Source organism: Sander vitreus, chromosome 3, assembly GCF_031162955.1.
Source record: "Sander vitreus isolate 19-12246 chromosome 3, sanVit1, whole genome shotgun sequence".
NCBI lineage: Eukaryota > Metazoa > Chordata > Actinopteri > Perciformes > Percidae > Sander > Sander vitreus.
In genome coordinates, this window is record NC_135857.1 from 15,827,335 (window position 1) to 15,850,656 (window position 23,322).

The 23,322-nt window shown below is 41.2% G+C and overlaps 1 protein-coding gene across 1 annotated transcript in view; it reads left to right on the forward strand.

Annotated features, from left to right (window-relative positions):
• grik4 (glutamate receptor, ionotropic, kainate 4) overlaps positions 1 to 23,322 on the forward strand; it is a 168,376-nt gene that overhangs the window by 98,828 nt on the left and 46,226 nt on the right. The window contains exons 7-9 of the mRNA XM_078246220.1: positions 16,790 to 16,951; positions 20,563 to 20,715; positions 21,997 to 22,101. Coding sequence (XP_078102346.1) covers positions 16,790 to 16,951; positions 20,563 to 20,715; positions 21,997 to 22,101 — 420 coding nt within the window. The remainder of the gene's footprint in view (positions 1 to 16,789; positions 16,952 to 20,562; positions 20,716 to 21,996; positions 22,102 to 23,322) is intronic.

The following is a 23,322-nucleotide window of genomic DNA, read 5'->3' on the forward strand; positions in this document are numbered from 1 at the left end:
TTTGGTCGTACAGAGATTGGATGGCCCTGAGAAGGGACCCCTCACCCCTGTACTCCCGCAGCACCTCCCACAGTATCTCCCGGGCACCCGGTCATACGCCTTCTCCAGATCCACAAAACACATGTAGACTGGTTGGGCATACTCCCAGGCTCCCTCCAGGATCCTTGCGAGAGTAAAGATCTGGTCCGTTGTTCCACGACCAGGACGGAATCCGCATTGTTCCTCTTCAACCTGAGATTCGACTATCGACCGAACCCTCCTTTCCAGCACCTTGGAGTAGACTTTACCGGGAGGCTGAGAAGTGTGATACCCCTGTAATTGGCACACACCCTCTGGTCCCCCTTTTAAAAAAGGGGAACCACCACCCCGGTCTGCCACTCCTAGGCACCGTCCCAGACTTCCACGCAATGTTGAAGAGGCGTGTCAACCAAGACAACCCCTCCACACCCAGAGCTTTAAGCATTTCTGGACGGATCTCATCAATTCCTGGGGCTTTGCCACTGTGGAGTTGTTTAACTACCTCAGCAACCTCCACCAGGGAAATTGATGCCAATCCCCCCCTCATCCTCCAGCTCTGCCTCTACCATAGAGGGCGATTAGTCGGATTTAGGAGTTCCTCAAAGTGCTCCTTCCACCGCCCTATTACCTCCTCAGTTGAGGTCAACAGCGTCCCCATCCTTACTGTACACAGCTTGGATGGTTCCCCGCTTCCCCTCCTGAGGTGGCGAACGGTTTTCCAGAAGTACCTTGGTGCCGACCGAAAGTCCTTCTCCATGTCTTCTCCGAACTTCTCCCACACACGCTGCTTTGCCTCTTTCACGGCAGAGGCTGCAGCCCTTCGGGCCCTTCGGTACCTTGCAACTGCCTCCGGAGTCGCTCTGGGATAACATATCCCGGAAAGACTCCTTCTTCAGTCGGACGGCTTCCCTGACCACCGGTGTCCACCACGGTGTTCGTGGGTTACCGCCCCTTGAGGCACCTAAGACCCTAAGACCACAGCTCCTCACCGCAGCTTCAGCAATGGAAACTTTGAACATTGTCCACTCGGGTTCAATGCCCCCAGCCTCCACAGGGATGCACGAAAAGCTCCGCCGGAGGTGTGAGTTGAAAGTCTGTCGGACAGGGGCCTCCTCCAGACGTTCCCAATTTACCCGCACTACCCGTTTGGGCTTACCAGGTCTGTCCAGAGTCTTCCCCCACCCCCTGACCCAACTCACCACCAGATGGTGATCGGTTGACAGCTCCGCCCCTCTCTTCACCCGAGTGTCCAAAACATATGGCCTCAGATCAGATGAAACGATTATAAAATCGATCATTGACCTTTGGCCTAGGGTGCTCTGGTACCAAGTACACTTATGAGCATCCCTATGTTCGAACATGGTGTTCGTTATAGACAATCCATGACTAGCACAGAAGTCCAACAACAAACAACCACTCTGGTTTAGATCAGGGAGGCCGTTCCTCCCAATCACGCCTCTCCATGTGTCTCCATCATTACCCACGTGCGCGTTGAAGTCCCCCCCAGCAGAACTATGGAGTCCCCGACTGGAGCCCCATGCAGGACTCCACTCAAGGTCTCCAAGAAGGCCGAATACTCTGAACTCTTGTTTGGTGCATATGCACAAACAACAGTCAGAGTTTTTCCCCCCCACAACCCGCAGGCGTAGGGAGGCGACCCTCTCGTCCCACCGGGTTAAACTCCAACGTAGCGGCGCTCAGCCGGGGGCTTGTGAGTATCCCCACACCCGCCCGGCGCCTCACACCCTGGGCAACTCCGGAGAAGAAAAGAGTCCAACCCCTATCCAGGAGTATGGTTCCAGAACCAAGACTGTGCGTAGAGGTAAGCCCCACCAGATCTAACCGGTAGCGCTCCACCTCCCGCACAAGTTCCGGCTCCTTCCCCCACAGAGAGGTGACATTCCACGTCCCCAGAGCCAGCCTCTGCTGCCCGGGTCTGGTCCGTCGAGGCCCCTGACCTTCACTGCCACCCATGTGGCAGCGCATCCGACCCCAGCGGTTCCTCCCACAGGTGGTGGGCCCATGGGATGGAGGGATGTCCGCCACGTAGCTTTTTCGGGCTGTGCCCGACCGGGCTCCGTGGCAAACCCGACCACCAGACGCTCGCTGACGAGCCCTCCATCTGGGCCTGGCTCCAGACGGGGGCCCCGGGCTTCCTCCGGGCAGGGTCACTTCATCCCTTCCTCGATTTTTCATAGGATTTTTTGAACCATTCTTTGTCTGGCCCCTCACCTGAGACCACTTTGCCTTGGGAGACCCTACCAGGAGCACAAAGCTCCAGACAACACAGCCCTCAGGTTCATAGGGACACACAAACCTCTCCACCACGATAAGGTGATGGTTCCCGGAGAAGCAAAGGAGCATCTAATCCATCTAAATTGGTGTTAGGAGTTTTCAGTTTGGCTGTGGTTATAATTATACACGATGGAGCAAGTGAGAGTTAACCAGAGGGTTTGCAGTTTTTTGTTAATTTTGGAAAAGTATATACTGTGGTCAATGCTGATTTGGAATTGGCTTGTACTAGGATGCATGATATTGGTGGCAAATCTGACCTCTCATAACCTTGTGTTTGAGTATTTTGGCCTGAATACTGATAAATAGATTCAAGATGTCAAATGTTTTACCAGAAGAAACAAAACATAAGTTAACGAGGTTAGTCACTTAATGCAGTCACCCCCCATTAGCTGAAAATAACACTGGCAAAAATGGTTTGATGTACTGTATGTTAACTAACAGCTCACCAAGCTCATGTGAGACGGTCATTCTGTAAAACATTAGCTAGTTGATTCAATCAGGCTGATCATTGGGTTGTACCTTTTGTGAATACTTTGTCCTGCAGCTTTGCTCATATTGTCACTTTTCTTCTTTAATTGTTTTGTGAAAATGAAAGCAGTGTGTCTGTCTGTGCCCATTCTTGGGATGTACCCAAGGTACACGAGTGTATAATTTAGATAAAATGTGAATAAAGCACATTGATGTCACAGTACTATCTTTCAAGAAGAACTTTTGTTTTGCATATATACAATATACTGTATATTTGTTATATAAATACAGTGACATGCTGGCACAATCAGCTGAAATACATAGAAAATGCATAGAAAATGCATAAAACTAGCTTTAATCAGATATATCAGATATCTTTCTCTCTCTCTCTCTCTCTCTCTCTCTCTCTCTCTCTCTCTCTCGCCCAGCTCCCCTAGCCAATGAAGCAAAGAAAATAAATAACTTCAGAATAGTCTGGATAGGATCAAAGCACTTCCACAAAAGATTAAAAACACTTAAGAAAAGGGAAAACATGTCAGACACATTTGCTTCACAAATAATGACACATTTAACAGTTTCTGTTCAGACTTCAGGCTTCAGAAACAGTTTAGAAATATGACAAACATACAGTCATATTAATAATACATGATATTTACATACAGTCTACCTTTTTGAATAATTGCTAAAGAATTTAAGATGTAACTATTAATAATAAATCTTGCATCATTACTAAAAATGATAATACATATATGGGTTTCTTAAAAGGGCCATGTAAAATATATTATGTATGTATTAACATATAACATACTCATGATTCCCTTATGAAAATATCCACGTTAAATATCCATGTGTTTGCAAGTGTAATACAACACCCTTGCAATTTGTCATCTGAATATATTGCTTTGAAATTCCACAATTACCTTTTTTATGGCTTCTAAACATTAAATTATCTTATATATTCCATTCTTTCTGTATCTTCCCTCTCCTCCCTCACCCTCTCTCCCTTGTCTTCCCCTGTTTTCTCCAACCATTCCTTTCTTCTGTCTTCCTCCTCTGCTGACACTTCTTTTATCTCTGGTCCTGACATCCCTGACTAACGATCTGCCAAACTGCTCCCCTGCCTAATCTGTTTCCCCTGAATCATCTCAAGACGCTCATCAACGTCCTCATGCAGCTACCTGTCTTGAGTCGGGGCTTTTGTCATGCCCACTTATGGATTTGACTGCTTTCACCCTTCATTTTGATTGTGTTTGTTTATTCTGTTATATGTTGATGTTATTAATCTGGAGTGAGAAGCTAGCCACCATAGCCAAGCAGAATTATTGCACTGCATTCTAGTGACTGCGGTGTCATGTTTCAAACTGTGTAATATACGATTCAAGTATAGCATGGCTATATCAGTTGTTTGCATTCTCTCTCTCATGCTACCCTTAATTTATACAGGTTGTATATATTTGTCTTTGTTCAACAGTCCATTGGTTACTAAGGTCTCTATGTAGAAGATAGATGTGAAAGAATAGCCATCCATAGACCGTTACTAGAGCTAATGATCTTTAGTGGACGTTGCCTGGGGCAAAGAGAGATTTTTTTTTTGTCCCTTTCCCTTAGTTACAAGCCATACAATTCAAATAGGTGCTTCTCGTAGCGATCTCTGAAACCTGCTACTGTTTGTGTTCCCTGCTACATTATTTCTGCTCTCTGATTTCCAAGGCCCTGGTCCTGGGTAATGTAATGCTTAATCTAGAAACAAGTATTGCCTTTAGTTGATGGTGCAGATCAGAATAAGACAAGCAGGTGATGGGGAGGAAAAGGAGCACTCAGGCATCACTCTGATTGTATCAAAAATTGTTTCTTTTATTCCATGTGAGAAAGCTTCCAGCGCCGGTTTATTTTCCTCTCTCCCCATTAAGCCCATTTAATACCAGCTGTGATTATCCTGGGCTTTAATTGCAAGATCTAATAGAAATCTCGGCCCTTGGGTCACATGAACAGAGAGATTAAAACAAAAACATGCTTCATAGAAGAGCACTGAAACTGAACAGCTCCACAGGGCTTCTCTTTGTATAGTAGCCGACATCATGCAGCTTCTTTAGTTTTAACTTAATGTTACACTCAGACGACACACACACACACACACACACACACACACACACACACACACACATATACTCGTCTGATGGATGCATACACACAAACAATCAAAACAAACAGAACACACACAATCACATAGGCACCCACACAGGTTAGCACTCAGTCCCTACTCCATGGCTTCCATCTAAGTGATTTGTATCCCGCGATCCAAGCTACTCAGCAGGATTGGATGAATCACATGAGGTTGGCAGTGACTCATCATATGTTGACGGGATGCCTAATGTCATTTGAAGGTTATGTGAGCACGGGATCGGGCTTAGCAACGCCTCGCATGGCACATTATCACTTTGTGATGTCATTTGGAGTCTTGATGAAAGCATGGAAGCTCGCTCTTTCTTGCATCCACCCAAAAACAGTCAAAAACATGCTTTGACACACAGTGCCGGCTGACATATTATCCCTCTCTGCAAAGCGGGGCAAAGTGAAGGCCCCACACACGCACACACACACACACACACACACACACACACACACACACACACACACACACACACCCCTCTGTCTGTTTGTTTTGTTCTTCATGTTCCATTTCCCCTCCACACACCCGTGATCCCTCTTGTCACTGCAGTCATTGTCATGCATTTGTGCCTGAAGACCTGACTGTTTTACACACACACACACACACACACACACACACACACACACACACACACACACACACATATGAATGATAAAACTTCACTTCAAACTTCAATTAACAAACTCATGTACATGCTCACACACACATCTCCATCGTCCCTCCCACTCACACATACATACATACAGTTATAACATATTGGCCTGCTTATCTACCTGCCTGTCTGTTTGCTTCCTGGATATGAGCTGTGTATTTTTTGTCTTCTGGATATGAGCTGTGTATTTTTTGTCTTCTGGATATGAGCTGTGTATTTTTTGTCTTCTGGTGTCAGAAACCAGAACGGTGCTACAGAAACAGGCTGCACACTGTATTCACATTTCATTGCAGCACAAGTCCTAATGCAAACACACACACACACACACACACACACTCATACAAAAAACACACATTCATTTAAACTCCTCTTTCTTTTTCTCGGTTCATATTAGTCTGAGCTGATTGGCAGGTTTGTATAAAAGGCTGATGAGGGGAGTTAGGTTTTACTTCTGAAGCATGGCTGATGCTGTTATTCACTTGTTAATCCCTATTCTTTCCCAGACACTGCCGTGCTCCCCACCATTTGTTCTTAGCCAGTTGGGGTCCGGGCCCGACATGCTCCATGCTCCTAATTATTCCTCCCAACACCGTGAAATGATAAAATGCTTTATAATTGAATGTGCCACTGAAGAACAGAGGAAATGCCTGCCTCCCCGACCTGCACAAACATCTTTTTAAAATGTTCTTTCTCTCCCTTTTTCCAAATATTTCACTGATTTTGAGAATGTTGCTTCACCCTCTGTCACTCTGTTCTAGTAAAGAATAAATAGTAGTTGCTGTCTGCCCTTGTCCTTTTTTTCGCTGTAATTTTTCATCTTAACTGCTACCTCTGTCCTTACTGCCAAAACCTGCATCCTGCCTCTCTCTCTCTGTCTTTCCCTCTCAATGTCTCTTTCTCGCTCTGTAATTCTTTTGGGTGTGCCTGGTCTTGATAACAACATTGTCTAGGTGATACAAAATTCAATTTCACAAGTTTATTGTTCTGGTAAGGTTTCTTGTCCCATATCTGTGAAAGTGAATGAATGGAGGGAACATCCCTTAAAAAAAAAAAAAAAACTCCAAATCAACCTCACCCCTCCTTCTCTACAAGATTTATAAATCCCCCCCCCAAAAAAAGTCTTGTCAGTCAAATTGCTTTAGAGGGCAGCCACTGTGACTGTGAAAATGATTGGGATTTAATTAATTCCACTTCACGGCTTATGTAAAGTTCATATTTCCCTGTTTAGACACAGAGTTTGAGAATCAATCAACTGAGTAATAGAAAAGGTAATAGGCTTGCATCCAGCCAGAATACAAACTGTCATTATTATGTCACAACAAGTGTGTTTCACCAAATAATGTCTGCTTGCTACTCATCTGTAATGCAAATATGTCAACTTATTTAGCTAAGAATTACATTTATTGTGTTGGTGCTGTAGAGCAGTATGAATACTTGTTGCCATAAACACATAACACATAAGCTAGTCCCCAGGTGGAAGGACGACTGCTTTTGAGGCTGTAAATTGATGTATTCCTACTATACACTAAATGTTAGTTTCTGATTTAGCCATTTCAAAGCCTCTTCAAGACCAAGTTGAGCTACAGCAGGCTTAAGGAAATCTTGGCACTGTTATAACCCAGTGTTTTTTCTAGGATTTTTTTCTTGAAGTGTGTGAGTTTTATTTTGTGCTGCCGGAAGATATTTAGCCCGTCCGCTGACACGAGAAGGGATTTAGACGCGTATTTGTACACAGTTGTTGTTGTTGTTGTTGTTGTACACAGAATTTCTACACTTACATACAACGCATGCAGCTTGAATTGCAATGTTCATGCAGTTTTCCATCATCATGTGGTAACAGGAGTTTTATCTGTTTATCTGTTCGTTCATGTGGTTTATTCAGTATTGTTGCAGTTTCCACATGTGAAAAGAGCTTGAAAAGAATTCTGGTGGGAGAATATAAATACTTCTGTGATATGAAGGCTGAGTAAGACGCTCCATTGACACTTCCAAACAGTTCATTATGCTCCATATCAGATTGCACAGACGATTAATAATCTGAGTCTCAGTCATGTCTTAATCATTTAATTATTGCCTTATATTATATAAGACAATCTACTTGATTAAAACATCATCTCTTTACTGTAGGGTAAGTAAGGTTATGATGATGTATTATTGCTGTTTTGTAGAGGACCATCCATGCAGACATCCGCTTCAGTCCCCTTTTCATCAACATATTGATATTCCAGATCAGTAAAAGTCTATTTCCACTGTTTAAACTCAAAGCAAATTAATGTAAATATTTGATAAGTGGTTCCCTTAGTTCTTTAAAAAAAAAAAACGTCTTTCACAAAAAGGGAAATTTCACTTTTACGTCCTGTGCTCTAACTTACTTTCTGAAAGAAAAGAATGACAAGGGCATTGGTATGCACATCACTGTCCATGAAGGGCATTCATAAATCATTTATGTCTAATTTTGAGGGTTAACAGGTTGGGACGTGAGGTCTCTTCATGTTCAAAACATATATTGATTGGGATTCATAAAGGGAACTTGTGTAATAGAAAGCATTCTGATTTTTAATAAGCACTGACATTTATGGAAACCAAAGCCAGCCTACAAAGACGGAAAATACATTTTAATGTTGAGCAGTTTTTGGCTGCTTTATAATAGTGGGGATGCTGGAGTCTGTGTGAGAGACTGCCAACAACCTGCTATACAACCACATATTGAACATGTTCAACATGTTCAATATGTGAATCAGGGCCTCCTTGCCTTATCACCCTAAACATAACTTCCCAACGATATTAAAACACACTCTGAGAAGGCTTGTTTACCATAAAATTATAAGACTTGAAGTTCCCCGGTCTCTTTTTATCTTTACAGATTAGCCAGACGGCAGCTGGATGTTTGTGTAAATGAAGACAATTTATTGTAGTGTTCCACCTCCCAGACTCAGACCTGTGTATGTGTGAGGAGTTCTGGCGTATTGATTACTCTGTGTCAGCCCTATTGCCACGAGCTCTGCCTCTGAGCCCCATGTCTGTATTACTCAGTGTTGACAATTGTATTACAGCCTATTATCTTCCAAATCCCAGGGCTTGAGTCACAGCTTACTCTAGGGTCTTCTTTGGAAAGTTAAAATTGCTTGCTGGCTTCATACCTGACTTCCTTTCTATGCTCTATAACTTTCTTCCTGACATCATCCTACAATCCCACCTGGCTACCACTGTCATTCCTCTCTTCCATTTCACATTTTCTTTTCCTCATCTCTTTACAGCTTACCTACTTTATTTCCACGTCTTTATCAAAAACGTTGTTAATAGTGCTTTGATTAAGTGGGAATTTCTCACTATTACACTACTTAAATCCCAGGATCTTTGTGGCTTGCGAGATGCGCCTGTGTGTGTGGATGCACTGCTTAACACTAATGAGCTTGTTCATTTCTAATAACTAAAATATATCTATTTTTTTTTTAACTGAGCATTTTCCTTCACTGTTAATTACTTTTCAGCTATAACTCAACACCAGAAAGTGGCTATTGGCCAGTGACCCCACTTACCCTGATGTCACACCTCTTTAACTTACCATCACAGTGTGCTTAATTCAAGTGTATATGTTCATGTGTTTTTAAATCCAAATGTGCTGTTGTATTCTAACACATTCAGCACCTACCAGAAAGTCATTAGTGGTATTTGGAGCAAATATCATGTCCATCTCTTTGTAGTTTTAATCAGCCTGATGGAGGTTTCATTTTGATGAAGCACGTAAATGTAATTGTATTCTGCTTATCACTCGGCCAGACAAAGAAATCCAGACAGGAAGTTCAATACACGATTGAGCCGAGCTGATCGTGTCCAATGAAGATTAGCGAAGGAAACAAGTTGTTTGCCTCTATGCAGTTTCTCTTTGGTGTTCTGTCATACAGGCAGGTAAGGTCTGTTATTAAGTCATAATACTTGAATTAGATGACTTAGAATATTTGGACACTGAGACCTCAATTAACTTTGCAGTATGTTAATGATGAAGCACCTAAAGGTGACTCTAAAGTTCTTCTTCCTAATGTTCTGTGCTGCAGATGATTTGAGAATCAAACTTACTTTATCTGTGTTGCTATCACAATATGATTTCCTAAACCAGATGGCTGTAATTTCAGTTTTTCAGCCGTTTATGCATACTGTATGCGTAACGGCTTTCATTCCCATCACAATGCAGAACACCCTGCTGATCCAATTAAACTGGTTGCAGAATTGGCTAAATTTTTGCCTGGTCTGAGAGCAGCATAAATAATTTATAAGACAACACTCACACTTACATTCCTTTCCAAACAAAATTGAACAAATGAAGATAAAAAGCTCACTGAGACAATAAAGCAAGTAAATCAAAGGCATTTTCAAACAGCACTTCACGTCGCTGGCCACTGAGGACAGAAAACAGCTAAACAGGATTACTAAGATATCCTCCATTAAAATATGATGAAGCAGAAAACGCTCTTTCAAAATGAAATCTGAATGGGGCAGCAGAATCTCCATCCTTTTGGTACAAAAGACCACAGTGAGCCCCTGTCACCATCTATTCCCCAACTGCAGAGCTGAGCCAGCAAGGCTAAATCACCTTTGCTAGTCAGCATAGATTAAATGTGGTTTGAGTTTGTTTTGATCAGGGAGCTCAAAGCTGCTGTCCCTTTGCATCTCTCTTATACTAACATAAAAATAAAAGTAAATGTCAGATTAAATTATAGCGAAATGAACATGAAACAAATCTCAACCTGACCATTAGAAGCCATTCATGACCATTAAAGCTATCTAGACATGTCCTGTACAGTATATAGTGTATTATTTTCCTGCTGTGGTCCTTCTAACAAAGAGTGAACATGTAGTCTCAAAGCTGAGGGGTTACTCGGCCTTGATGAGAAATACTCAGGTGATCGATGTGTAACACTCAGGGCTTCACTCAGATGAGTAGAGTTTAGATGGAGTTTCATCTCCATTATCTGCTGCTTCTCCTTCTGCATTTTTTTTCTTCTTCTGTGTCAGTATTTTAGCCACCCACTCTTCCTCTTCTCCTCTACTCCTCTTCCTCTACTCTTAAAAGAAGCAATCATATTTAAGACATTGTTTTAACTTTGAATGCTTTTTATTTTTTATTTTTTTTTATTTCATTTGCTTTATGTGTTTTCAACTGTTATATTCCTCCATAAATATTCTGCTGGGATTTGAATGAATAGCTCACTGGGGGAAAAAAATACACTGTTTGAGATTCCAAACATATGCTAGTGTCTGCAATATTCATGGTGTTTTTGGCCTCCACCAGCCTCAGAATTATTCTGGGCATAAGGTCTCTGCCACACAAATAGGCTGTTACTGTTGCAGGTCAGACATAATTCTATGAATAATGGAATGAAATTGGTAATTTGTTGCCAACACTCTGCAGGAATGCTGCCATATTGTTTTGATGTATGTGGCTATTAAATGCTTTCAAACAAAGCTAATTTATCAACCCCAGCATGCGCTAAGATATATGGTATGGTAATTACATGGTTATCTTGGAATGAATGTAACTAGCTGGCCACTGGGAATGATGAACGTGACAGGTTAGTGACCTACGCAGGAGAGATCACTTGAGTACTATCCACACATGTACAGTGCAAAGAAGTATCCAAACAGCAACTAGTGGAGAATCTGCAATTACAGTTTTCATGTCCAGCTGCAGTAGACTATTATGTTGAATTTCATGAACAGAAAATGCAGTAAATCATTTATCCAATTTTGCTATTACATCCCAGGTTCATAACAAGTCTGTAGGCATGACATTTGGTAATGCTTACTCTTTTCTCCTTCTCCTCTCCTCCTAACCTACGCTCTCTGGGAACATTGTAATTAAGAGGCTGCAGGAGGCTGCAGAGCTCAGCCTGAATTTACGTGGCAATTGATACAAGCATGAAATGACTTATTGCCAAATACACTGCATGAACATTCCAGCTATTACGGGATAATTGTTGTGCCACGAGAAATGGATTTCATTACAGAGTGAAGCCCAGACTGAGGCCTAAAGGTTTTACCATGTGATACCCTTCCCCCAGTATAACAGGAGGGGCGTCATTAATTAGTACTTTATCATTAGGAAAATCAATATGCAATTTACAGAAATGTTACTCAATCATAGGCTACTGGAGTCCGTCTGCTGTTCACAGGGCTGCCATGCTCGATAAGAAGTGGAGATGATTTTTCTCTCTTTTTCAAATTGTCAATTATGATTATCACCACTCACGGCTCTATTTGGGGCACATATTACAGAACAGAAGATAATGTCTTTACCATTTGAGGATACAGCAACCAAAGGAAATTTCACATGACTTTGTCTCTTTAAAGCTGCACTTATCAACATTTTTGTATTAACAATGGATCAGAATACATAATGACTGTGTAATGTGAAAGGGGTCATTCTTTGTGACAAACCCACAAAAAATGATCACCAACTTCGCACTTGCCCTCAAATCTGCAAAACCTTTTTTGCGTCTTTCAGCTCATTGTTTCGGTTTTATGGCCCTCGACTTTACTGTTTGGTTCAGTCCCAACGCTTTCATCAGCCTTGTTTCAGCAGCAGCAAATCCTCCTGGTGAACATAGTGGAGCATTTAGCAGCTAAAGAGAGTCAGATATTTCCCTCTGGAGTTAGTGGACACCAAAAACTGAGCTAGAAATAGTGTGAAACATGCATTCATCAGGTGGACACAAAACACAACTCCAAATGAATTGTAATTTTCATTTGGAACAAACAAAAACCCAAAACATACAGTTGTGTGACAGTCCTTAATGGCCCTGATTCATTGCAACTAATGACTCATTTGACATTATTGCAGTGTTCCTTTACACCACCATTGACTGATAGTTCTCAACGTTTGCAAATTTCCTTAATTTTGATGCCACTGTAATAACGTTCTTTAAACAGACTCTTCAGATGACTCAAACTCATTGAAATACTGAGTTTTCAATTTTAAAAAGTGACAGTATGAAGCAGCATTCCCTGCACAGCATGCATACTTATACAACACTCCATATACCCTCTAACTTGCATTTGAAAGGCTCTATGGAAAGAACAACTCTAGTTGAGATATCACTTTCAGTTACAGGATGCTGTACCATGCATGCAGCAGAGATGCAGCCCGATTCAGTGGATGTCCTTGGAGCCTAGAGAATTGCTATTATCTCAGCATTCCTATTTATGGAGATGAGATCAGTGCACAATGAGAAAAAACTGAAAGGGGCTGCTGGATCTAAAGAATTTTTTTGCTTCATTTTGGATAACCTGTTTAGGATGGTGGATTTATAAAGGCTTACACCACTGCAAAGAAATATGTCTGTGCATGTGTGTGGATGGCTAAGGGATGTGTAGGGGGTGGTGGGGTAAGGTTCATGACAGGGTATCCCACTATCAGCAGCATCAGATCTCCTGGGATCTCATTATTCACTGCTCAAGCTGACTACATCATAACAAACACCAAGTGGTCACACATTCGGACATGTCTGTCAGTGAGTGTACATGTGTGCATGCGTGAATGGCTCATTATGTGAAAAGCAAGAAAAATCACTGGAAGGATATAAAAATCCATAATAAAAAGATTAAACAGACATGGAGACAATAGTGCACAGAAATAAAGAATAGAAAAGACAGACTTTCGGATTGGGAGGTTTTCAGAGGCAGAAGGGCAAGAATTGAGGAGGTAAAGCACCAGTTTTTGGTTGGTTGGCTTGGGTCACGGCTGCTGATTGATCTCCAGGTGACAGCCGGTGTTGGGGACCCGCAGCCAGGCTGTCACTCCCTCATGCTCTCCCAGCCTCCTGCCCTCTCTCATCTTCGCTCTGTCACTTTTTCCCCCACTGCTTTATAGGCTCTCTTAATCTCTCACCTTCTCCTCTCTCCATTGATTCAACTTTTAGCTTGCTCGCTCTCTTTATCCATCCTCCTCATCATCATTCTGCTCCTACACCCTTTTCACCCCAGTTGGTTGGACAGTTGGTTTCTCTGCTGCTCTCTTCTACCCTCCAACTCTGCCTTTTTGTTCCCCCACTGCTGTGGACCAACTGTCCTCTGCTAAGAACCGTCCATTTCACACCACCTATTTAGTATGCAAGAGAGCATAATTGCTCATGTCGAGGGATTTAGTCTGTTTGTGTGTGTGTGTGTGTGTGTGTGTGTGTGTGTGTGTGTGTGTGTGTGTGTGTGTGTGTGTGTGTGTGTGTGTGTGTGTGTGTGTGTGTGTGTGTGTGTGTGTGTCAGTATCTGTGCCCTGAAAGCCTACGTATGCAGCACATTAGTTTTCTTCAGACATGGCCTAAGGATATTTTGGTGACCTTGGTCTTTTGCGAGTATGTGCATGTGTTGCTCAATTATAGGGATTCTATTTTTCCTGTGTGTGTGGGTGTGCACATACACTCTCCAGTTTGTGTCTGTGCCTGTGCTCACGTGCAAATGCACATGCATGCATACAGGCACCCTTGAGGGGCATGCTTAATGATAGGCTCGTTTGCACAGCTCTGCCTCTAATGATCTATTAAAGTACACTTAGCCAGTAATTATATGGCCAGTCCCAAAAGGCTTATGAGGCCCTACAAGGCACAACTAAAGCTACAAAAAGAAGGGAGATAAGCCAACGTGTTTTCTGTAATGCACAAGAATTAATAATATTATTTCCTCCACCTTTGAGTATATATAAAAATTTTAAAAAGATAAAGGATTTTGTCAATTTAAAATGTTCTCCTGATGTGATCACTAAGGTTGTTGAGATAGGGATTAAGTGTTCCTCAAACTTTGCTGAGGAACATGTAGGCATAGACTATACTTTCCAATCAAACACTTGACTGTCATTAACTTCTTTCGGTGTCCTGGTGCACACTACAGCCACTTGTATTGTATTATTTCACCAGTATCAATATTTCTTGAATAAGAGGTCAGAATTACCCTCTTTCTTTAACTGGCTGAACATTGTGATCTTGCATTTCAAAGTCCAATAGCTTGAAATTTGCACAAAGTAAAAGAGGCAAGGTCGAACCATAGCTGGAATCAAATGTGTCTAACTATTTCCTTCAAAAAATGAATAGGCAGCGAAATCCGTTGTGACTACACCTCTAATATTTTTATTATAATTATAATACCTCTGTAATTTTTTTAGCAGGCGGAGTTGGGACGGTAATAGTGACTAATCAGATGTTCACTAGTCTTACCATGTCGGACCTTTCTCTACAGCGCTGTATCAGCGATGGAGTGTGGTCTGGCTACATGGCATATCTATTCAGGGATAGGTGGAAAAACGTTCTAGCTTGTTTGTATTTCTTTAAACCAATGACAACTGCCCTAGGTGGCACAGTTTTTGTCTAGAAGATGCAGAGTCCCTAAGTACATACAGTATATACATTTTTTTGTATTCATAACTGCACACCACTTGGAGATAGACCACACAAATTAGGTCCTGCTGTCCATGACAGGTATCATTCACATATATTGCACATATCTTTCCACTTGATTTGCAACTCTCTCTTTTCCTCTCTCCACTCACGTGATGTTCTTTTAGCTCATCTTGACAATCTCCACACTTACCTGGAATACATTTGTTACCGGAGTTGTTTGTTTTTGACATGCATCAGAGGCACTCTGCTAAACGCTAGCAAAGCCAAACATTTGGGATTTCCGGGTTTCTGTGGGGTTGGCACTGGGGATAATAGGCCTCCTACTCAAAGTCAGTATCTACTGCTTCCTCCAGCCTTGCTCTGCTCCAGGTCTGTATCAGTGCAGTCACCCACTGGTGTCTTCACAGTGGAGTGACTAATGGCCTGAGAGCTTTTTCCACCTACCTGCTTGTCAGTTATGCAATCCACTGACTTATTAACTCTTTTTGTCTGAACGTCCATTATCTGATTTGCCTAATCCCCTCTCATACATTTTTCTCTTACAGATGAAAAAGGCTTTTTTCATGTTTCCCTCATAGCCATGCCTTAGACTTTGTAAGCTTTGATATCTCCAGGAGACATTCATGATTTCCCTTTGGCTGAATAAATGTGTGTTTGTTTGCTTTTTAAAAATAAGATTTTGGCCTAATCCTTAAAGATGTTACCACACATGCGGTGGGTTTCTACATGGCAGGAGGTCTAAACAGCAAAAGTAGCAGCTTTGATCATTGTTTTCAATTGAAAGATAATTGTTTTTCCACCAATTTATACACACCTCTAACTTAATTTTCTACTTGGCCAACCTGTTGGCCATTGTAACCCATATACATGCACGTATGCATGGTTTCCATTTGTTCTCCCCATGCTCTGTGCCTACTGGTCTTGCAACACCTCATTGTCACCTGCCGCCTCTTTCCTCCGACACCACGCCTCTTTATATTCTGCCTCACCATCTGCTCCAACCCATTTTATCGTCAGAGTCCCTGGCCTTGGTAACAGACAGGTAGACTAGGCTTGGTCTGGCTGTCATAAGCTAGATGGCATAACTGCTGCCTGGTGAAGGCTGCCACCTGAAGGGGTACTAGGTTCTGACACCTCTATTAACCCCTAGGATACATCCAACTCCACTCACACCACCTCCTCCTCCCCTTTCTACTTTCTCATCTCTATCTCTGCCTGTCCCCTGTCTGCTGTTCCCCAGACTGAGAAAAACCAGCTTCTCCCAGAGCCAAATAACAAACACCTGTATTTTTCCTCTCCTTCTAACCTGGAGCATTTCAATATGCCATGGATTTCTATCTCACTTTCTCAATTATCTATCGGTTTCAGTGTCTTCCCCATTTCCTGTCTCCAGTCTGTTTCAGGCTCTTTCTGTCTGTCTCGCACTAATTCTAGCATTGCAATCCAGTATTCACTCACTGTCCTTTATGTCATGAATAGCATATGGCCAGTGCAAAATGCATGGTTGTGTGCAGTGATGCATAGCTAATAATAGATAATGGTGGGAATGAACATATTGCTGCAGCTTTCTGATGTCAATCAGCCGTAATAATGGGAGTTGACTAACTAAGTGAGACGGATTGAATCGGATGTAAACATAATTGATTAACACATGCCGTTTTTACCTTGACAATGATTTCACTTATCATTTATTGTGAAAGTTGATTATACCAGATCATGGCAGAATATGACAGCTCCCATCTGAATCAGCTGCATTCACCCAATAATTTCTGTCTGTCTCTCTCTCTCATTTCTTTCCTGCAGGAATTCTCTTTACTCCAACTGGACGACGTGGTGGACCAACGAGTCAACATAGTCGGTTTTTCAGTCTTCAACAAAACTCATCCCTTCTTCCAGGATTTTGTGCTAAGCCTCAACCGCTCCTGGCAAGAGAACTGTGACCATGCACCCTTCGCTGGCACTCCAGTTAGTACACACAACACACACACACACACACACACACACACACACACACACACACACACACACACACACACACACACATGATCACACACAGAGAGAGAGAGAGAGAGAGAGAGAGAGAGAGAGAGAGAGAGAGAGAGAGAGAGAAGACCAAGGTTACCCATGTAAGAATAATGGATGAACCCTGAACCCTTTTTATTTATTTCCTTTGCAAGTCCAAATAGGGTCTTCTGAAGCATTACTCTTCCAGTATACTGCTGTATCTCAAACTCACCCACTAAAACACTGAGGTCACTTAGACACAAAAATGTCTCTGAAATATACAGGGATGACATTCATCCAGTTAACTGTTGAAATTGCCGGTGTTGCTGTAGGCAGTTGTTGTTTCCCAGACTGCTCATTAGCAGCGTTTGCTACCTTCCTTACTACATTTATAATGGCATCCTTCTTGTTGAATTTGCTTCAGCGAAAATGCAAAGCAAAAGAGCGTCTCACCTTTGCTGCATCCCCCCCTTAAATCATCCACTGTTCTCATCTAAACATTGTCTGTAGCTCAACATTTAACATAACATGCTTTGAATTTGAAACAGCCTCAAATCACCAAGTTACTTCTTACATGTGAATGACTAAAGACTGTTGTTTGTCTCATGCTGGCTCAACAGTTGTTGTTTTTACACGCGCACACACACACACACACACACACACACACACACACACACACACACATACATGCTTGAACATTTTGTATTCTCAGCATAACCTTCTCATCCTTATTTCATGAGATAGGCTTATCTGAGTTTTCTACATCAGCAAATAAAGTGTTGTAAATGACCTGCATAGACGTGATGAGTGCCACCTATTCGTAAATGAGCTCTTGTTTACGAGACCAACATTTTTGAGTATTATCTCACTCCCCAATAATCCGTCTCAAGGTTAAGCTCTTTCGCCCATTTGTCCAGAAGTGTCACTTATAAAAGCAGCTTTTGAGAGTAACAAGAAGAACTTCACCAGCTATTAGATTGAATTCCTTCTCTCAGAGTCTAGTAAGTCTTTCTGTATTATTCCTTACATGTCAATAGTGGAATTCAAAACACATTAATTAATAATAATTAATTAATATTAAACCATCAATATTAAAGTGTTGTTTTCCATCATTTTATTAGTTTTAAAACTAACCAAGCTTACACTATAATTGTACCTATCTTTATGACTAAAAAGAACAATATTATATTGATGCCAAAAGAGGAAACTAATGATTAGTGAATAGGTAATATATGTATATATTATGCCCATAAATATGAAGTTAAATTTATATATTTGAGCTCAACATCTTTAAAATAATTAAAATAACAATGTCCTTGTGAAAAAAAACATGATGTGAATAATTAGAAAGAACTGATAACAAATACAATAAGAACAACACATCTGGGTGCAAAAGAAAATCTTAAGGGCTTCATTAGGAACCAGAAATAAATTAAATATTTAATTAATTAACGAATGAATGATTCCCTCGCTCTCTGTGTTTGAAGTTAAAAGAAAGTTTTTTAAAAAAAAAGCAAACACACACCCATCACCCCCTTCTGCTTAACACAAGCTGGGCGGTAAAACAGGTTAAGAATAGTTTGAACATAGCATAAAAAAATGTGTTGTGCGCACAGCAGGTCACCCGGATACTTCTGAGCCTACGGCAATTAGGACTTGTGACTAATTAGCTAATAACTAGAGAGAATAAAGGCTGATGAAGGCAGAGCAGGAAAGTGATTAACTCATTTAGACATGCACATAGATAATATGCTGTCTTTTCATTAAAAGTAATTAGGTCTGGAGGAAATGTAACTGTGAGGCTCATACATAGAACAAATGCATACAAGTAACCTCTACTGTGTTGAGACATGTGAGAGCTGAGACATTTAATGCATTCAAAGATAAAGGCGCATCATGCATCATGCTAATTGATCATAAAAGTTATTATGCTGCCTTTTAATATCTTGCAATTGTGTGAAGATATTTATGCTCTCAAATTAGCATCAAGATAGTCATCCTTATGTTCATAAGACTAACATGTCAGTAGGTACACAAGGTGTGACTGTGTTTGTGTTAGAGAACATCAAACAAAACCAAAGGCTGAAAGATATCATATTATTTTCTGTAAAACAGGTCTGTAACAGAGGAGCTGCTATATGCCGAGTGAAGACTTCCAGATCACTGACCGTATGTTAATGAAAAAACTGTAAAAAAAAAAAAAAAAATACTTCTGTGAGATAGACTTTACGGCCACAAAACGTCCCCGAACATTTACAGAGTTAGATTGTGAGACCTAACTCAGTCTTGTCCCTTTTAGTCTGGAGTTGTCATTTGCTAATGTGCAATGGCTTCTGAAGCATACAAACCTTTATGTGTTTTTGTTATCAGGCTCTATTCAGTGCAATTTTGCAAGTCACTGTGATTCTCTGTGATCATCGGCTGAGACTATGGGTCTCAAGCAAAAAACACTGATGTCAACAACTTGGCCCATACAAGCACATCGTTTCCTATTAAATCCTGAATTTATTCTAAGCCACTAACAAAACTTACAAAAGATCCAGACCTATTCTACGAGTAATGTAGTACTTACTTGTAGTACTTACTTTCTGGAGCACTTACTCTATGCTACAGAGAATAATAGTGAAACTAAGATGAGTTAATGCCACGCTACTATTCGCTTCAAGTCGTAGATATTGTTAGCTACGAGTGTTATATAATTAGTAACACTGTTACACTTTGCCATTTACTTTTTATTGCTGCAACCACCAAGACATTCCCATATATCAAACCTACAATGCATCACCTCGTGTTTGTAATGTCTTCACAGGCTGTTTGTGTACACCATATTGCTCTTAATGTGCAATCCAACAATTACTTTAGCCAATTCAAGGTAATACATCACAGGTTTGCAGTTGAATGACCTATTGTAGTTCTCTTATGCATCACAATCCCTCCCTGTATCAATATCCACCAAACATCAGGGCCATTTCATCTCTATTTCCATTACACAAATGTACCGCCTTCAATCTCAGACAATCCCCTAGCTTCTAATGCAGGGCATCATGCATTTTAATCAAATGTACATAGCAGGATGTAGTGGTAGTGACGAGGAGACTGTTTGTACAGGGGTGATGAGAGGAAAAGCTGCCTTTCCCACTGTTTTCTGGCCCTCGCTGAGAGAAGCAGGCGGTAATTGGAATGGTCAGGGTGTGCCAGCTTCATTGGGGATAAGAGTAGGAAGGACAGCGTCTTGGAGCAAGAGAGAGAGAGCGAGAGAGAGAGAGAGAGAGAGAGAGAGAGATGGTTTTCAATGCTGTCAGCAGATCAGTCTTTCTAATGATCTAATGCAATAATCTCACTGCCACTTCAGGGATGGGTTAACCCCTCACTGACCGTTAACCACTTATATGTTACATTTGCAGTTTGTGTGCCTTCTGCTTTTAGTGTGTGTGTGTGTGTGTGTGTGTGTGTGTGTGTGTGTGTGTGTGTGTGTGTGTGTGTGTGTGTGTGTGTGTGTGTGTGTGTGTGTCTGTGTGTCAGTGTGTGAATGCATAATGTACTCACCTTCTTCCCTCCCTCTGCCTGTGCAGCTCTCCTCAGCTCTTCTCTTTGATGCGGTTTACGCGGTGGTGGCGGCGGTCCAGGAGTTGAACCGTAGCCAGAATGTTGGCGCCACTCAGCTCTCCTGCAAGTCCTCCAAGATCTGGGAGCATGGCACCAGCCTCATGAATTACCTGAGGATGGTAAGATTGCCTCTGCTGGACATCATGAAAATAGACGACAGGACTGTCCACTACTTAAAGGAATAGTTTAACATTTTGGGAAATATGGTTATTTGCTTTCTTGAGTTCGGTGATAACATCGACTTGACTCTCTTGTCTGTACAGTAAATATTAAGACTAAATGGGGGAAACAGCTAGCATGGCTCAGTCTACAAAATTGACCGACCAGCACCTAGAATGCTCACTCATTATTATATCTTATTATCTCTCATGTTATTATCTGCTGTCAGTGATAACTAGGATCTAAAATATTCAATTAACATGTAGAAAGTAAAGCGGTAACAGAATAAGTCAGAAACTAAATAAGCAAAAACCCACAGGCACAGTGACCTTTTGGTATTGTTATCGTGAGGTTGCAAGGCAACTGGCGCATAACCCCCATTAAAACCACAAATCAATCACAAAAGTAATTTCTACACTTAATGTTTTAATTAGTGAGCTTTAGTAGATTTTGTTACTTGTATCTTTTCCCACCCTGTTTCCATTTTTTTTTTTTTACGCTAAGCTAAGCTACCCAGTTGCTTTATACTTACTGCATATAAATGACAGAAAAGATCTTTACATCTAACTCTCAGCAAAAGATTATATTTCCCGAAATGTCAATCTACTTTTTCAAGATCTTTTCTGTTTTTTGTGTGTTTTGGTACTTCTGTTCCTTACTTAGGAAATGGCATTAATTAGATTATGTCAGATAGCCAAGCTTGTTGAGATCTTAATGATTGCTTCACTTATGTTGCATATTAATTTGTTATTTTAGAGCCTAGATAATTTCACTGACAGCAGATAATAATGTGAAGTCTATGCTTTCATCTTCTTTATAGATATGCTCCCTATCCACTAGGTCAGTTTATCTCGTCTCTACATTGTCTCAGAGACAATAGATAAAGATGAGCTGTCAGTGAATAAAATGTGTGATCCTATTAGGGAGAAACGGCTGTAAGTGATTGGGCTATCGAAATACTTAAATGCGGCATGTGTTCGATATCAGACTGTTTGTCTTTCTCTCTCAGAGAAAGAAGACGTGACTAATGGCTCGTCTATTTTTCCATAAATTGAAGATATCACAGCCTCGTCTTCATATTATTATTCTAAATTTGACATATTTCAAAAGGCTGATACTGAGCCAGTAGTGCTAATGTAGCCCCCCCGTCATATCCATAGTATGTGCTGATGAGAGGAAAGCAGGCATTTTTTTTTCTTTTAGAGGTCTTTTTAACGTGTTGCTGTCTCTGTGTTGGATAGGTAGAATTGGATGGTCTAACAGGCCACATTGAATTCAACAGCAAAGGTCAGCGGTCAAACTATGCCCTGAGGATCATGCAGAACAGCAAGGATGGCCTAAGGCAGGTAAAGTAACTCCCAGTCTTACAAATCTGACGGTGGTGTTATCTGTTATCAACATAATCACATGCTATGGATTCAGATAGCATTAGCGCAACCTCGCTATAGCATAAAGTACATGTGTGATATTGGTTCAAAAGAATTTACATATAAATAGTGTAGTATTTCAGATGTGACTTACACCGATTCCTCCATTTTCTCCCTAGATAGACACTGGCCATAATATATGCCTGCTATTGCTGAACACAAAGCTCTTCAGCACAGTCCTGATCTCAGTAGGGCACTACTTCTGGCAAATGTTCCAGTCGTCTTTATAGCAGTGAGTTAACTCGAGCTGGATCGTACAGCAGGGAGCCGTGATAACATTTGCTCAACTGACATCTTTTGGTACATACAATCCCCATTACCCTGCTATCAGAAGTGTCAAGGAGGACAAAATTAATTTATCGGAATGCCTGTTTGAAGGTGGAAAGATGCATATTTCTATGGGAAAATAATTAAGGTTAAAACAGAAGTCAGTAGGTGTTGGCTTTGCTGCTGCTGCTATTACTGGTTTGTCTGACTTTAGATAAATATTAGATACATATTTGAGGTTGTGATTCTTAATGGAATACAAGAAGAATTAGTAATATTTCAGTTTTGTCTTACAAAATGGCTATAATATATCAGCAGGGATTTGTGTGTGGTGTTGATCAATACCAGTTACTCCAGTATTGCCTCCGTGGAAGCTGAGATTTTAAGCTTCCTACACAAGCGGTCTTGTTGTGCTCTTTCGTTTAGTGAAAATACTCTACATGCACCACAGGGCTTTGCAGTCTATGCCCAGAACCACCCTGCACAATCCCTGAAACTGGTCGCCCCTGACATCTCTTTGCCTCAGTTTCACACCAGGGAACAGATACTTAATAATTTCTTCTAAATTGAACACATTTACCAGGATTACAAGGACTGAAAGTAGTCAGTAATGAAATGTAAGTGACGAGAGGTTGTGAGCAGCTTTGAGTACTATCTGTTAATGAATGGATGGCAGAATTACTGGTGCTCTTGTGCTATGGACTGGATCAATTGCTCAGGCATTTGTGATATTATAGTAGGTGTTTCCAATGTTTCATGTCAAGGATCCACAAATCAAAAATATCTCAGATCTCTAATCTTTAGGTTTGTTGGTAATGATAGATGTACAACCTGTCATCACAATAACACTCCCAGACATTCTCTTATTGTACC